A 16,558-nucleotide genomic window follows, 5' to 3' on the forward strand; every position below is an offset into this window, starting at 1 on the left:
CAATTCTTCAGTTGAGGCCTAATCAGCGTGGAGTAGAGCAGAAGAATTACTTCTCAGTAGAAAGAAGGAAAAAGCAGGAAAAAAACAGCCCCCAAATGCTGAAAACAAAAGGGGATGGGGGAGTGAAAGAAAAGGAGACTGAGCTACTGCTTCCGCTGAGACACCCACCCACTTCCATCCACCACCTCCAGACACTAAAAGGTGTCTCTACTGCTCAAAGCCCCATCAAAACTGTAGCCCAGCTAGTGAGGTGAGCATCCAGTTTACCCTAGAAATGATTAATAACTGACTCAGGTGTCGGCAACCTTCCAGAAGCGGTGTGCCGAGTCTTTATTTATTCACTCTAATTTAACGTTTCGCGGGCCAGTAATACATTTTAACGTTTTTAGAAGGTCTCTTTCTATAAGTCTATAAAACATAACTAAACTATTGTTGTATGTAAAGTAAATAAGGTTTTTAAAATGTTTAAGAAGCTTCATTTAAAATTAAATTAAAATGCAGAGCCCCCCCACACTGGTGGCCAGGACCTGGGCAGTGTGAGTGCCACTGAAAATCAGCTCGCGTGCCGCCTTTGGCGCACGTGCCATAGGTTGCTTACCCCTGAGCTGACTTAATCATGACCTATAAGTAGCTACGTGGGGAGAATATTTCTGATAATAGAGGGGTCTTTAATCTAGCAGGAAAAGGCATAATGAGATCTAAATGCTGGAAGCTGAAGCTAGACAAATTCAGACTAGAAATAAGGCAAATTATTTTAACAGTGTAGGTAATTAACCATTTGAACAACTCATACAGGCATCTGCTGCATTTTATATCACTTGATGGATTTAAATCAAGACTTGATGTCCTAAACAGATATGCTCTAGCACAATTAGAAGTCATGAGTCTGATGCAGGAATTACAGTAACTCCTCACTTAAAGTCATCCCGGTTAATGTTGTTTCGTTGTTATGTTCCTGATCAATTAGAGAACATGCCCGTTTAAAGTTGCGCAATGCTCCCTTATAATGTTGTTTGGCAGCCTCCTGCTTTGTCCACTGCTTGCAGAAAGAGCAGCCCACTGGAGCTAGCTGGTGGGGAATGAGGGCGGACCGGCAGCCCCACTGTCAGCTCCCCGCTCCCCTAAGTTCCCTGTGTGGCAGCCGCCTAGCTGGCTATCAACTGCCGGGCAGTTCAGCTGTCCCTCCCCCCACTGTTATGTGCAGCTCCTGCCCTCTGCTTTGGAGCTGCTCCCTGGAGTCTCCTGCTTGCTATGTAAGGGGAGGGGGGAAGAGGGGTGCTAATGTCAGAGTGTCCCCCTCCCCACCGCACAGAGCAGGGGGGGACATGACAGGGCTCAGGACTGAGGGAGCAGCAGCTGCTGTCTTATCTTGCTGATCTACTTAAAAAGGCAATGTACTTAGCGTGGCGTCAGCATACTTAAAGGGGCAATGCTTGTCTCTCTCTCTCTCTCACACAGCGTGTGTCTCTGTCTCTCTCTGCCATGCTGTCTCCGCTCCATCCATTTGTGCTGCCTTGTAGAGTGTGAGGTTACATTAACAATAGCATATTAACCCTTGAGGGCTCAGCCGAGTGCTAGTTCATCATTTAGCAGTAAGGCATTCCCTGGGAAATATCCCACCCTCTTCCACCCTCTGACTTCACCTCAACTAAGCTTCACAAACATCATTGCTGTGTATGTGTGTGTATATATGTGTGTGTGTGTGTATATATATATATATATATATACACATTTATAATATAGAATAGAATATATATATAAAAATATAGTCTTTTGTCTGGCAAAAAAAAATTTCCCTGGAACCTAACCCCCCCCTGCCCCCTCGTTTACATTAATACTTATGGGGAAATTGGATTCGCTTGACATCGTTTCACTTGAAGTAGCATTTTTCAGGAACATAACTACAATGTTAAGCGAGGAGTTACTGTACTAGTTGAACTTCTGTGGTCTGTGTTATGATGGAGGTGATCATAATCACCTTATGGCCTTAAACACAAGTATAATTTATGAATATTTATTTTCTTGTTTTTATCTGTAGAAGGTTTACAGTATAGGTTGACATTTCAAATATTATAGAAACAATATGCATAATGATTCTAGTGAAACCATGATATTGTGAGTCTACAATTTAAAAAAAAAAGCCTAAATATTAATTCACGTGATATTACTGAGCTAACAGGTCTTCTTAAACTCAATACATCTTGCTGCCTTACAATACTTCAGAGTGGCCTGTCATCTTCTGGGTCTCCCAATCACAGCTCCTGCTCCCCTCATGTTATGTTAGACTAGTCTCTGGGAGACTAGGTCGTGCAAGAGTTTATGAACTAACCTTTCACCTCTGGAAATCCAGGGTCAAAATCTGGTTTGGGCCACTAGTAAAATGAGTTTAGTGGTCTCAGCTGTTAGTGGACATTTTTTCAAACCACAAAACCACCAAACAATTCAGAAGAACTGTCAATTTTTGCTCAAGAGACTACGTCTATGGCTGGTACAGGAAGGTTGTCATAATTCAGGAAATAGGTTAATTGACATACATACTGGGAAACTTGCATCAAACTTGTCTATGCTATTCTTGGCACTAGCCAATACTCATAGTCCATCACTGTCATTCAATTCAGATTCCTGACCATATGATGCTGAGAGAAAGGAAGGACAGAACACACTATTGCATTGCCCATGGCAGAATTCTTCAAAGCAGGAAGTTTAAAATGATCAACAGATCAAGCAGCCTAAAGCATTACTGAAGTTACTCCATCTCTCAGCACTGTTTGTATATTTCCAGCTTTGTTATTATTACACTCTCTTTCACAATGTCATGATAAAGCAGTCCATGCTCAAGACATCAAAAAGATGGACAAGCAAAGCAACAAATATTTAGGGATGTCAAGCTTTATAAATAGCCCTCAGAGACAGAGAGAGCATAAGCTCTGCTGTGCCACAAGCATAACAGAGCCATAACTACCCAAGTGTTGACAGGGTAAATAGAAGAAATAAATAACTTAATATGTAAAATAAAATATCTAAGTTACATGTATTTTAGTGATAGGATGCGAACTGGTGAAGTTTGCCGGCATCTCCTACTCTAGTTACTGTCAATTTACAAATATTACATTAAATAGTGCAACATTAGTCTGCAGAAGAGGAGAAGAATGAGGGGGGATTTGATAGCTGCTTTCAACTACCTGAGAGGTAGTTCCAGAGAGGATGGTTCTAGACTATTCTCAGTGGTGGAAGAGGACAGGACAAGGAGTAATGGTCTCAAGTTGCAGTGGGGGAGGTTTAGGTTGGATATTAGGAAAAACTTTTTCACTAGGAGGGTGGTGAAACACTGGAATGCGTTGCCTAGGGAGGTGGTGGAATCTCCTTCCTTAGAAGTTTTTAAGGTCAGGCTTGACAAAGCCTTGGCTGGGATGATTTAATTGGGGATGGGTCCTGCTTTTGAGCAGGGGGTTGGACTAGATGACCTCCTGAGGTCCCTTCCAACCCTGATATTCTATGATTCTATGATTTGGCTAGATACACTATTATCTGTAGAGTAGTTCTCAGGACTGGAACTCTATTGGCAGTCCCTGGCCAGATGATTTTATATTATGACAACATACAATAAATGGGTGTGGCATATGGAGAAAGGGGCGGGGGTGAGGTGGGGGGGAGTTTTGGGGAAACAAGGATAGCAGCAATGTGACCACAAGGTTACAGATTCAGTACACACTTGTCTGGATAAATTCCATGTTTCCCTTAAAAAACAAAAAAAACAAAAAACAAGAAACTAAGAAATAAATGAAAATGTCATGAATCCCTACAGGTCATCCACCCTGAGTATCCATTTCCTGGTACTCCCTGAGTTCGTGAATCTGAAAACCTTCTAGATATAGCAAGAATCTTCAATGCTCCTTGCACTCTCATTTTAAAGAAGAAGTGGTGCTTAAAAATAGGCAAGATCTGCAGTACACACAATACAGTTATGTCAGAAGAGACACTCAGTCAAAGGCAGAATTTCCACTTCTAAATGTCCTGCAATGGAAAGTAAAAAAGCATTGAGCTCTTTTTTGCTTCTTTCAGTTACGTCAGGAAGGCAGGTCTCAAAGGCATTTTTGCTCTAGAAATACAAGTTCGTTGGGTGTGAAAGACTCTATGATGGAGGGGCAGAGAGTGTCTTTTTGTTCTGTATTGTATGGTGGGTTGCAGTTCCATGACTAAGGCTCTTAGGCACTACTGCAATAAAAATAAATAAATAATGACAGCACATAGTAGTGCAAGCCAAGCAACAGAAAAGGGAAGGAATTTTTAGTCAGATTATTTAGGACTTTTTTTATTTGTTAAACTCTATTTGATTTTAAATGACTGTCATTGTGTAAAGAGAATTTTTTTGAACTTCAAATACATTTTATGCATTTGAATTTCATGTCACAAATTAAAATAAATGCAGTTATTTATCTGAGTGTAGAATCAGTCTCTTCCTTTTGGCTCTCTCCCCTTTTTGTTTTAGAAAAATCAAACAAAGAAAATGAATGAAAAAGCCTACATTATAGCTGAGAATTTGTGTATAAGAAAGTCAGGAAATTCAAAGTCGTAGTTCCCAAGGAAACTGTAATTGTCATGGTACAGTTACAAATAGTACATGTGCACAGTGGGTGGTCAAATTAAAGCTGCAATGGGAAACATACAAATCTGTTTACATTCTCAACCATAACCATTAGTATGAGATTGGGTATTTTGTTTTCCATACGTGATAAAAGCGCAACTGTGGCTAAAAATATAATGGTTAAAGAGTACTACAGTTTCATGAAAAAAAACTTATGTCACTTACCTGAAATGTCCCTGAGCAACTGCTGAACACAAGGGTGTAAAGCCATTTTTATCAGCAGCATCAACTTGTGCTTCTGCAGTCAGCAGCAATCTCACACAATCTATTAAGTAGACACAAATGAAGAGTGGTGCGACAAGATAAATGAGATATGTTAAAACTAGAGCATGTACTTGATCTTTTAAAAACTTCCACAGGTGTCACAATGCTCTAAAATTACATCATATTACTACAGATGACTTTATAACTGAACTACATTTGCAAACTTTAACACATTCTATAGTGAACTTTTTCCAAAATAACATGTTAAATGAAAGAGTAGAAAATTAAACTACTAAACTACTACTACATTCCACAGCCAATTCATTCAAGGTATTTAAAGTATATATTAATAATATAATTTTCTGGCTTTTCTTCCACAAGAGATTGGAATGCCATCTACATGCATTTAAACTTAAGAAAGCATATAACCTGCTCAAAGTACATTTCTTACAAGAAAAATTTCCATAGTTACAGCAGTACCTCAGAGTTACAAACACCAGAGTTACGAACTGACCAGTCAACCACACACCTCATTTGGAACCGGAAGTACACAATCAGGCAGCAGAAGAGACAAAAAAAATATTTAAAAAGGCAAACAGTGCAGTACTGTGTTAAACGTAAACTATTAAAGTAATAAAGAGGAAGCAGCATTTTTCTTCTGCATAGTAAAGTTTCAAGGCTGTATTCAGTCATTCATAGAATCATAGAATATCAGGGTTGGAGGGGAACTCAGGAGGTCATCTAGTCCAACCCCCTGCTCAAAGCAGGACCAATCCCCAACTAAATCACCCCAGCCAGGGCTTTGTCAAGCCTGACCTTAAAAAGTTCAAAGGAAGGAGATTCCACCACCTCCCTAGGTAATGCATTCCAGTGCTTCACCACCCTCCTAGTGAAAAAGTTTTTCCTAATATCCAACCTAAACCTCCCCCATTGCAACTTGAGACCATTACTCCTCGTTCTGTCGTCTGGTACCACTGAGAACAGTCTAGATCCATCCTCTTTGGAACCCCCTTTCAGGTAGTTGAAAGCAGCTATCAAATCCCCCCTCATTCTTCTCTTCCAAAGACTAAACAATCCCAGTTCCCTCAGCCTCTCCTCATAAGTCATGTGTTCCAGTCCCCTAATCATTTTTGTTGCCCTTCACTGGACGCTTTCCAATTTTTCCACATCCTTCTTGTAGTTTAGGGCCCAAAACTGGACACAATACTCCAGATAAGGCCTCACCAATGTCGACTAGAGGGGAACGATCACATCCCTTGATCTGCTGGCAATGCCCCTACTTATACATCCCAAAATGCCATTGGCCTTCTTGGCAACAAGGGACGCTGTTGACTCATATCCAGCTTCTCGTCCACTGTAACCCCTAGATCCTATTCTGCAGAACTGCTGCCTAGCCATTCGGTCCCTAGTCTGTAGCGGTGCATGGGATTCTTCCGTCCTAAGTGCAGGACTCTGCACTTGTCCTTGTTGAACCTCATCAGATTTCTTTTGGTCCAATCCTCTAATTTGTCTACGGCCCTCTGTATCCTATCCCTACCCTCCAGCGTATCTACCTCTCCTCCCAGTTTAGTGTCATCTGCAAACTTGCTGAGGGTGCAATCCACACCATCCTCCAGATAATTTAATAAGATATTGAACAAAACCAGCCCAAGGACCCTTCCGGCACTCCACTTGATACCGGCTACCAACTAGACATGGAGCCATTGATCACTACCCGTTGAGCCCGACAATCTAGCCAACTTTCTATCCACCTTATAGTCCATTCATCCAGCCCGTACTTCTTTAATTTGCTGGCAAGAATACTGTGGGAGACCGTGTCAAAAGCTTTGCTAAAGTCAAGGAACAACACATCCACTGCTTTCCCCTCATCCACAGAGCCAGTTATCTCGTCACAGAAGGCAATTAGATTAGTCAGGCATGACTTGCCCTTGGTGAATCCATGCTGACTGTTCCTGATCACTTTCCTCTCCTCTAAGTGCTTCAGAATTGATTTCTTGAGGACCTGCTCCAAGATTTTTCCAGGGACTGAGGTGAGACTGACTGGCCTATAGTTCCCAGGATCCTCCTTCTTCCCTTTTTTAAAGATGGGCACTACATTAGCCTTTTTCCAGTCGTCCGGGACCTCCCCCAATCACCATGAGTTTTCAAAGATGATGGCCAATGGCTCTGCAATCACATCCGCCAACTCCTTTAGCACTCTCGGATGCAGCGCATCCGGCCCCATGGACTTGTGCTCGTCCAGCTTTTCTAAATAGGCCTGAACCACTTCTTTCTCCACAGAGGGCTGGTCACCTCCTCCCCATGCTGTGCTGCCCAGTTTGGGAGCTGACCTTGTTCGTGAAGACAGAGGCAAAAAAAGCATTGAGTACATTAGCTTTTTCCACACCCTCTGTCACTAGGTTGCCTCCCTCACTCAGTAAGGGGCCCGCACTTTCCTTTACTTTCTTCTTGTTGCTAACATACCTGAAGAAACCCTTCTTGTTACCCTTAACACCTCTTGCTAGCTGCAACTCCAGGTGTGATTTGGCCTTCCTGATTTCACTCCTGCATGCCCGAGCAATATTTTTATACTCTTCCCTGGTCATTTGTACAATCTTCCACTTCTTGTAAGCTTCTTTTTTGTGGTTAAGATCAGCAAGGATTTCACTGTTAAGCCAAGCTTGTCGCCTGCCATATTTACTATTTCTACACATCGGGATGGTTTGTCCCTGTAACCTCAGTAAGGATTCTTTAAAATACAGCCAGCTCTCCTGGACTCCTTTCCAACAATGTTTCCAACAATGTTTGAGCATGAGCTTTCGTGAAGTGAGCTGTAGCTCACGAAAGCTCATGCTCAAATAAATTGGTTAGTCTCTAAGGTGCCACAAGTACTCCTTTTCTTTTTGAGACTCCAATGAGAAACTGCTGAGCTTGAATTAATATGCAAACTAGATACCATTAACTTGGGTTTGAATAGAGACTGGGAGTGGCTGGGTCATTACGCATATTGAATCTATTTCCCTAAGTTAAGTATCCTCACACCTTCTTGTCAACTGTCTAAATGGGCCATCTTGATTATCACTACAAAAGTTTTTTTCTCCTGCTGATAATAGCTCATCTTAATTAATTAGCCTCTTACAGTTTGTATGGCAACTTCCACTTCTCTGTATGTGTGTGTGTGTATATATATATAGATATATATATCTTCTTACTATATAGTCCATTCTATGCATCCGATGAAGTGGGCTGTAGCCCACGAAAGCTTATGCTCAAATAAATTTGTTAGTCTCCAAGGTGCCACAAGTACTCCTGTTCTTTTTGCGGATACAGACTAACACGGCTGCTACTCTGAAAACTGTACTTTAAGATCACACCAGAAACAAATGAGAGCCCTATTTTATACAAGCCAGTTGGTAGCTAAGGAAAGGGTGAAAACCTAACTCATACAATTATTAAATATTTTTCAGATACTATTGGTTCTAAATATAGACGTAGAATCAAAACTACTGCATCATATTACTTATTTTAAAAAGCAACAATCTAATACCTAAAAATTACAGAATATATTCAGCTACAATTATAAGACTTATATTACTGTAATTAAATATTTAAAGAATGCTGTCTCCATTAATTCTATAAAACTTTCTTATTGGGTATTTCAAGGGTAAAACGAGTTCCCATAAACTCTCACTGAGATCAATAGGAGCTGCTGGGTAGTCAGCACTTCTGAAAATCAGGCCATTTGTTTAGGTGCCTAATTCTGGATTTAGGAGCTAATTTTATGCTTTTAGTTTGAAAACATGGCCTGTGAATGTAACAAAATTAGAACAGCCTTTCTATAACAATTTAAGACCAGTCACATAATCAGAAACTCCCTACACAATCTCCAGTTAGAATTTCAGGGTTGGAAGGGACCTCAGGAGGTCATCTAGCCCAATCCCCTGCTCAAAGCAGGACCAATCCTCAACTAAATCATCCCAGCCAGGGCTTTGTCAAGCCTGACCTTAAAAATATCTAAGGAAGGAGATTCCACCACCTCCCTAGGTAACGCATTCCAGTGTTTCACCACCCTCCTAGTGAAAAAGTTTTTCCTAATATCCAACCTAAACTTAATAGATCTAAACCCACAATATTAAAAACAGTGACTATAAATCAAACCCCCTGTACTCCATCACCTCTCCTGGGGTAAAATCCTAGCTTTACTGAAGTCAATTGCAAAACTTCCATTGACTCCAGTGGAAACAGGATTTCAACTGTGATGTCTCAAAGAGGAAAAATATAGGGTTTGCAGTGTCTATACCAAGCAGAATTTTATATCAATACTGATTCAGATTTAGTTTGTATCTTCCAATTTTTAGAGAGAAAGTGCTCGTAAAAAGGCAAGCGTGGTACACTTGTATCAGCTATTTTTAAAAATATTGTTCCTGGTTTGTATCAATGAAATATTTTGTTCATTTCTAATATACTTGACACTTGGTTGGATCAGATTAGAAAATGGTGCAAGACAGCATACCGCTGAAAGGCTTCAGGCACTTGAACTTTTCTAGAACTCTTTTTCTTTAATTTAATAGAAACAGAAGTTAACAAATACATCATGAATTTACAAACGCTCACATCAGTTATCTGTTATGTAAAGGAAATTAGGGCTACTTTGTTTCAAATGAAAGTAATTTTAGATGGAGCATTTTACTTTGCTACCAACATACATTTCAAGCATAAGTACTACCTATGCATAATGCATGTTCAAATTTATTTGAATGAACGACACTACTTTGTTTTAACTTGCTTAGATAAAATCACTTTTTGCATCCGATGACGTGAGCTGTAGCTCACGAAAGCTTATGCTCAAATAAATTTGTTAGTCTCTAAGGTGCCACAAGTACTCCTCTTTTTTTTTTTAAATCTCTCATCTCTAATTTCATACTAATAATGGAATCCATGATCTCTTCCACAGAAAATCACTGACAACAGACTTCAAATGTAAGTGTATGCCAACTGATATTTTGCTCAAATTTATCATCTACGGACATTCTTACTGCTAAAACATCTGATCAGAATCTCATGGAAGTCAACAGAAGTCTTTTCTTTGACTTCAAACCGGTTTTGGATCAGGCACAAAGTGGGCTTTATTTTCAAATTGTTAATGCTTCCATTACTTTATGTATATGGTTTACCAAAACTGTGAACCCCTTACCTGTATGTCCATTCATAGCAGCAGAATACAAGGCAGAATAACCATCTTCACAGAAATAATTAATGTCCAATCCTTCTTCATTAAGCAGCATTGACAATAAAGTGACATTTCCCTGGGCAGCAGTTTGGTGAAGAAGGGTGGGCCTGCCACCCAGGGGGACAGGACCACCACTCGTTAACAAAGGGGTTAGGGAGGGAGACCAGCCTGCGAGTTAAAGCGATAGATGTTAGAGGGAAGACACATGAATAAATTACGGCTGTGCATTATTTCTGAGCTATTCAAATATATAAAAGAAAACCTAAACAGGTTCATCAACACTATAGGGTCTGTTATGGTTTAGCATGAGTCTTGTAATGCTATTTTTTTCCCTACATCAAAAGATAATTAAAATTACACACAGTGGTAAGAAGTTATGTTCATTGTTAACTCAAATTAATAGGATTCTATCATCATGGGTTAACACAAATAAACACTTTGGGAACATCACAAATAATTTCCACAGTCCAAAATTTCTGACATTACTACCTTAAGTTCAAAAACTAATAAAGATCTTATACAATTCTGGTTTTAGTTTAATTGTAGCTAAATTTAAAATCATTCAAAATCATAAAAATAAAAAAAAACAGATATATTTTCATATAAGTAGGTGCTTTTTACTTTCATCTGCAAACTTGATTTTTCTTCAAAATCTTAACCTAATATATAATAATATTTAAACCTGAAAGAGTATCATAGCCAAATAAGATAGAAAAATTGGTTCAAAGTGCTTCAGTTATACTTTAAAAATAAAGAATTAACAAGGGGACAGTTCAACATAAAGATTTGCAGAAGCCCTGTAATAAACATATTTGTTGTTGAACTTTGCCTTAATATATATGTTCATTTTACTCAGCAGTAGTGTGATTTCTATTTTATTTTGAGAGAAGAGCCAATGTAGAATAAGTAGCTAGTTACATCAAAATTACTGATAAAAGTTTTCAAGTCATCCAATGAAAACGGCAATCTACAAAACAGAGCTTTAGAAATCTTAGGAGTTATCTTGTTAGACATTCCACATATTATTACTTCGCAGCTTTAGAAGAGAGTTTGTTAAATGCATGCAGTCTGCTGCATATAGTATGGAAGACTTTGTGTACTCTTCCTTGATTAAAAGACTGCAAAAGAAAATAGGAAAAAGGATTGAAAAATATAAATGTTAATATATTTGTGTGTGTGTGTACACACACTTTACACTTTGAAAATGAGAATTCACATCATTTTTCATTTTTTAATGGATTACTCTATTTGCAGCGCTTGTATGTGCACAAACACCCTCCTATATGATCCTGAAATCTGATAACATAACGAAGTACATAGTCAGATTCCCAGCTCAAACTAACAAAAATAATTAATTGGGGTTCTTTTAGAATTGTTTTCAAAATAAGGTACTTTTAGCTTGATAATTTCATAATAAAATAAATTTTACTACTGTAGTACAGAGAGGCAGCATAACATTTATTTGCAGTACTTTCAGAAAGATAAATTAACTTATTACTCATTTTATAATTTTTTATAAATTTTATAGGCGACTATAAAAAACCACTACCATATATATCAGCAGCCATATCAATCATTTGAAGTTACATGGTATACTACTTCAAATTGAAGGCCAACTTTGAAGTTGTATGAAGATATAATCAATAGTTTTACTCTTATTTTTAAAAACAGGCTACGAAAGAGAATCTAGAGGTTTATAAAATAGGATTAATACAATTTAAATTACTTCTCATAAATTCTATACCTTGTGCTTTTTAGATTACAGAAAAATCCTCAAGAACTATTTTTTCTTTACTAACAAAAATATAAACCAAACTACACCTTTTGAGAAGTCAGAAATACTGTACATATAAAGTAGCAGTTCAGAAGTTTGTGAACATTTATTCTTACAAGGTACAAAAGTGACTGAGGAATAATGGAAAGAAAAATAAAATACAATTATGAAAGCTGTTTTTCTTTCCATTGTTTCTGCCTTGTATCATCTTGTAAACCTGTGTTTAAACCGTTACTGTAGGTAGAAATTTTGTTTGAACTAACAAATGGTATTATCTGACTTTATTGTATTTCACTTGTGTTTTTGATACTGCTTCCTGTGGATATATCTAGTGTATCAGCATCTCCTTAGATGTTAATCCTCTTTGTCTGAACTTGCTTTTCCATTTTAGGAATTAGTCTTGTTTGTGCTGGAATGATTTTTGGACACTGGGAGGTAGGGTGAGTAGGGGGCTTAACACTTTACTGAACACATAAAGTTCACTATGCCAAGCCATTTTGAAACATTAACAACATTTCTGAGATTTCTGCTTTTGTTGAAAAGTAGCACAAGATTTTTCAGCATCATTAATAAGAATATCAGAGAAAGAATGCTTATTGTGCATTACTGTAAACGGACATCTGATACCTCAATTCTCATTTTCAGCTTCTTGAAAGGGCAAATATACTGTTGCATTCCAGTTATGAAACTCATTGTGCTGGATTAAAAATGGATGAAAAGCTTCTACTGCACAAACCAAGTAATCACATAAACGCAAATTTTAACTTCTGTTATCAACTTCTGCAAAGCAGAATAACAGATTTGTATTCATCCAGGATACTGTATAATAGGGTTAGGAAATATCAGTAAGGTATATGGTTTCATATGCAAAAGTGAAGCATCTGTGACAGCTTGCAGGACATACAATGATGAAGGGCAGAGGGATAGAAAACCAGCTTCTGGCATCAGCTTCAGAATGTGGAGATGGTTAATTTCAAAGCCGAGATCAATCTCTCCTCATATCCTATTTACCTTCTAAGCCAATCACATACAAAGGAAAAATCAATCAATATTGGAATGAACTGAATAAATACATACTCAAATTGAAGAGAAATTCAAAACTAAGAAGAAAAAGAAAGAAGAAATTCCAGGGGTATGGAAATCCAATTCACTATAATCATTTCAGTTTTAAACACTTATTTCTCTAGGAAGTCAAATCCATGGATATTTAGGAATCAAAACAAACTGGAAACACTACATTTTCACTTTTTCACATACACCTTGTTCAACATATATGACAAAAGTTCGGTTTCTTTTCTCGGCTGTATTTAAAGCTGTAGGTATTGTCATGTTGATATAAAAGGACATATTACTGATGCAACTTGTAATCTCCTTTTATTCTATATCAGTGTTCGTTCTTCTTTAGAACCAAAATACTCCACCACAGAAAGTGATACTATTCCAGTGTTCTTAAAGCAAATGCTGCACTGTAAAGAAACTGACCTAAGCAGGTGAACCGATTTGCCATTAATGAAAGAAAAAATTCAATGATTAGGCTTTCTTACACTCCTCCTGACTTCACATTAAAAGGAAATTAAGTCATGGATTTACTGACCTGCCAAGAAACATCAGATTTCAATCTGACTCTAAAAATCTTTGAAATATATTAACCAATCCGGCTTACTATGTTTTTGAATACTAATAAATTCTGACTGATTTTCACCAGGATTTACTATACAATAAAATACAAACAACATTTCAGCACTCTAATTTTTAAATGACAGTTAAATCTTGTTGATACAAATTAAAATATTAAACATTCTGTGCAAAAATTAAACAAATAAGGTTTAAATTAAGTTTAATGTTATTTTTAATAACTGAATCTGTGGCCATTGAGAGAGTTTGGAAACCTAAATACTATTGTTTGTTTCCAGTAGTGCCTATAACACGATAGGTGCTGTACAAACTCTAGAAAACAATCTTTGCCTCCAAGAGTTCAACCTCTAAAAAGGCAAAATAAACAAAGATGGTAAATCAGGGGGAGGGGTTTACAAAGAGACTGTCAGGTGGTTACTAACCATATATTGTAAATTAAAAGGTGTTATTTAAATCTATCCCCATATACCAAACTAACTACTATCTGTCTGTTTTGCCTTTACTAAGCATAAGCTACTTCAAAGCAGGGACCAGATCTTTCATGTTTGTACATCATCCTGCACATAAAAGCTTAGTTCTCTTAGCATATCCCAAAAATATATGAAGGCAGATTAAATTCCTCATCAAGCCCCACATTTAAGGAACAAAACACACACAAGGGGAAGTATGGTTAAAAGTCTAAAGCAAGGGGCTTCGACAAATTCTGTCACTGCAATGTTTTGCTGGGGGATCTCAGGCAAGTCACTTTTCTTCTTTCTGACTCAGTTTCTAGGTCTATAAATTACAGTTATTAGTATTTACCTACTTCTGCACATTCCAATTTATGGGATATGTTCCCATTACCACTGAGCTTTAGAAATCTTGTAGAAAGCAGTCCCAGTTACAGTCACACAAGAGCCCTCTGACCGCACCAAACTTTCAGAGCAAGTGGTCCAAACTCCTTCAGCTCCCTCCACTAAACCTCAAAGTCCTAAACTATAAAATTTGAATTACAAGAGGAAAAGGACACAAACGGTTTGTGATGAATAACCTTTCTTTCTTTGAGAATTACCTCTGTATATTCCCACATATAGGAGTTTGACAAGCAATACAACAAAGCAAGGATCATATCTAGATGCCACATTGACTGAAAAGTGCTCTCAAAACACAGGTTAAGAATACCATGTAGCAGGCAGACTGACAGATTTCTATGCATTATGAAGGTATGGCATCAAAACTGCCTTAGTCACAATAGAGTGATCCGGACAGCTTGATGTACCATCACCTAGTTCAGTGATTCTCAAAGCCGGTCCGCCGCTGTTCAGGGAAAGCCCCTGGCGGGCCAGACTGGTTTGTTTACCTGCCACATCCGCAGGTTTGGCCGATCGTGGCTCCCACTGGCCACGGTTCACCGCTCCAGGCCAATGGGGGCTGTGGGAAGGGCGGCCAGCACGTCCCTTGGCCCTTGCTGCTTCCCGCAGCCCCCACTGGCCTGGGGCGGCGAACCGCAGCCAGTGGGAGCGGCGACTGGCCAAACCTGCAGACGCAGCAGGTAAATAAACCTGTCCGGGGCTTTCCCTGAACAAGCGGCGGACCGGCTTTGAGAACCAGTTAACATGTAAAACAGCTCTCCATATGTAGAGCTGATAGAATTTATACAAAGATGGCTTCTGTCCTACTGTCACTGTAAAAACTACATAGATTGTAGTTAATTCCCTTAATGATTTTGTCTTATCAAATAAAAACTCAAGTTTCTACAGTATGAAGTCTAACTTCCCCTGGATTCAAATGAGGTCTGCAAAATCCTGATTTATCATCTGATTTGAGTGGCATTCAGACACAGCTATTGGTAACAACATGGGATTAGCATGCAGGACAGCTTTGTCTCCATGAAATATAGTGAAGCAAATGCCCACCGTTAAATCCTGCAGCTCGCTCACTCTTAGCAGTTACGGAAGAGTGAGGAGTGGTGAATTTATGACCTGATATTTTGTGGTCTCTTGACCACCAAAGTGTAGATGGGGAAGAGAAGGTGCTCCCTCCGAGTATGCTCTCATAACCCAAGAGTTAAAGGGATGACTAGGGAAGGAAAATTGACAGGTGTTATTCCAAGAAACTATAGAAATGCCTCATACAATTGGATGCAGAATGGGAGGTCTTGAATGTCTGGGTGAACCCTGAAGCCCATACCAGATGGCACAAGGACTAACCTAGGCAGTCCTTAGAACTGTTGTCTGAGACAGGATATTTAGTCTAACGCCCTGGATTAGAGAGGGGCATTGCTACCGGATCCCATTGGTAAAGAGTAGATGTTCCTGGGAGAGAAGCATACTAGCAGCGTTAGGGATTCACATCATCTCACAAAGGAGGAGACATCCTCAGGGACTGAAGTATAGAAAGGGCTGGAGGAGTCTTCCAGGACCGAGACTGACAGCACCAAAACCTCTGAACCATCTAAGTGCTCATCAGTGCTAATGAAAGTTCCTGTGCCTACAGTAGGGAGAGTCCATTTTTTTTGTCAAGGTCCAAATTTCTTGGTCAAGGTATAGTCAAGGTCCAGACTCCAGAAAAAATAATAAAAAATAATAATGATGACAATAATAAGTAGTAAATAAAAAGATTTCAGGGTCCTTTCAAAAGCGTCTGGTAGTCCAGATTTGGCCTGCGGTTTGCCTATTGACTACCCCCAATTTACAGGGTCCCAGCATTGACTGACTTCATTTTTGAAGAGGTCCTCTCTCCCTGTGCAGTCATGCCCTACAAAGGGGCTAATACTTGCTATTCTTGTGCTGACCTTTTCCAACAAGGGAATATTTGGAAACAAAGATGATGACTGATTCAGCAGTTGATTCAAAGGTGGATCACGGCCCTGATTCATAAGGCCTTCATCATGAGGAAAATCTGGAGCTGCTAAGATGTAAAGGTCCTCCATGCTAAGCATTGGTTAGCGAGGTAGGGAGTGAGCCTCTTTCTCAGAGAAATTCAACAGCAGGTGCATGCATCACACACTCCAGAAATACAGCAGGACACCAAACATACTGCTTAAATGTGAATTTCTCCAGGTGTGAAGAAAGGTGGTTAGGATTGCACTGCTCTTTTATAAGCGGTCATA

The 16,558-nt window shown here is 38.9% G+C and overlaps 1 protein-coding gene across 1 annotated transcript in view; it reads right to left on the reverse strand.

Moving 5' to 3' along the window:
* CTTNBP2 (cortactin binding protein 2) overlaps positions 1–16,558 on the reverse strand; it is a 187,737-nt gene that overhangs the window by 91,809 nt on the left and 79,370 nt on the right. The window contains 2 exon segments of the mRNA XM_073328165.2: positions 4,811–4,910; positions 10,023–10,226. Coding sequence (XP_073184266.2) covers positions 4,811–4,910; positions 10,023–10,226 — 304 coding nt within the window.

The sequence above is a fragment of the Lepidochelys kempii genome, chromosome 1, assembly GCF_965140285.1.
Source record: "Lepidochelys kempii isolate rLepKem1 chromosome 1, rLepKem1.hap1, whole genome shotgun sequence".
NCBI lineage: Eukaryota > Metazoa > Chordata > Testudines > Cheloniidae > Lepidochelys > Lepidochelys kempii.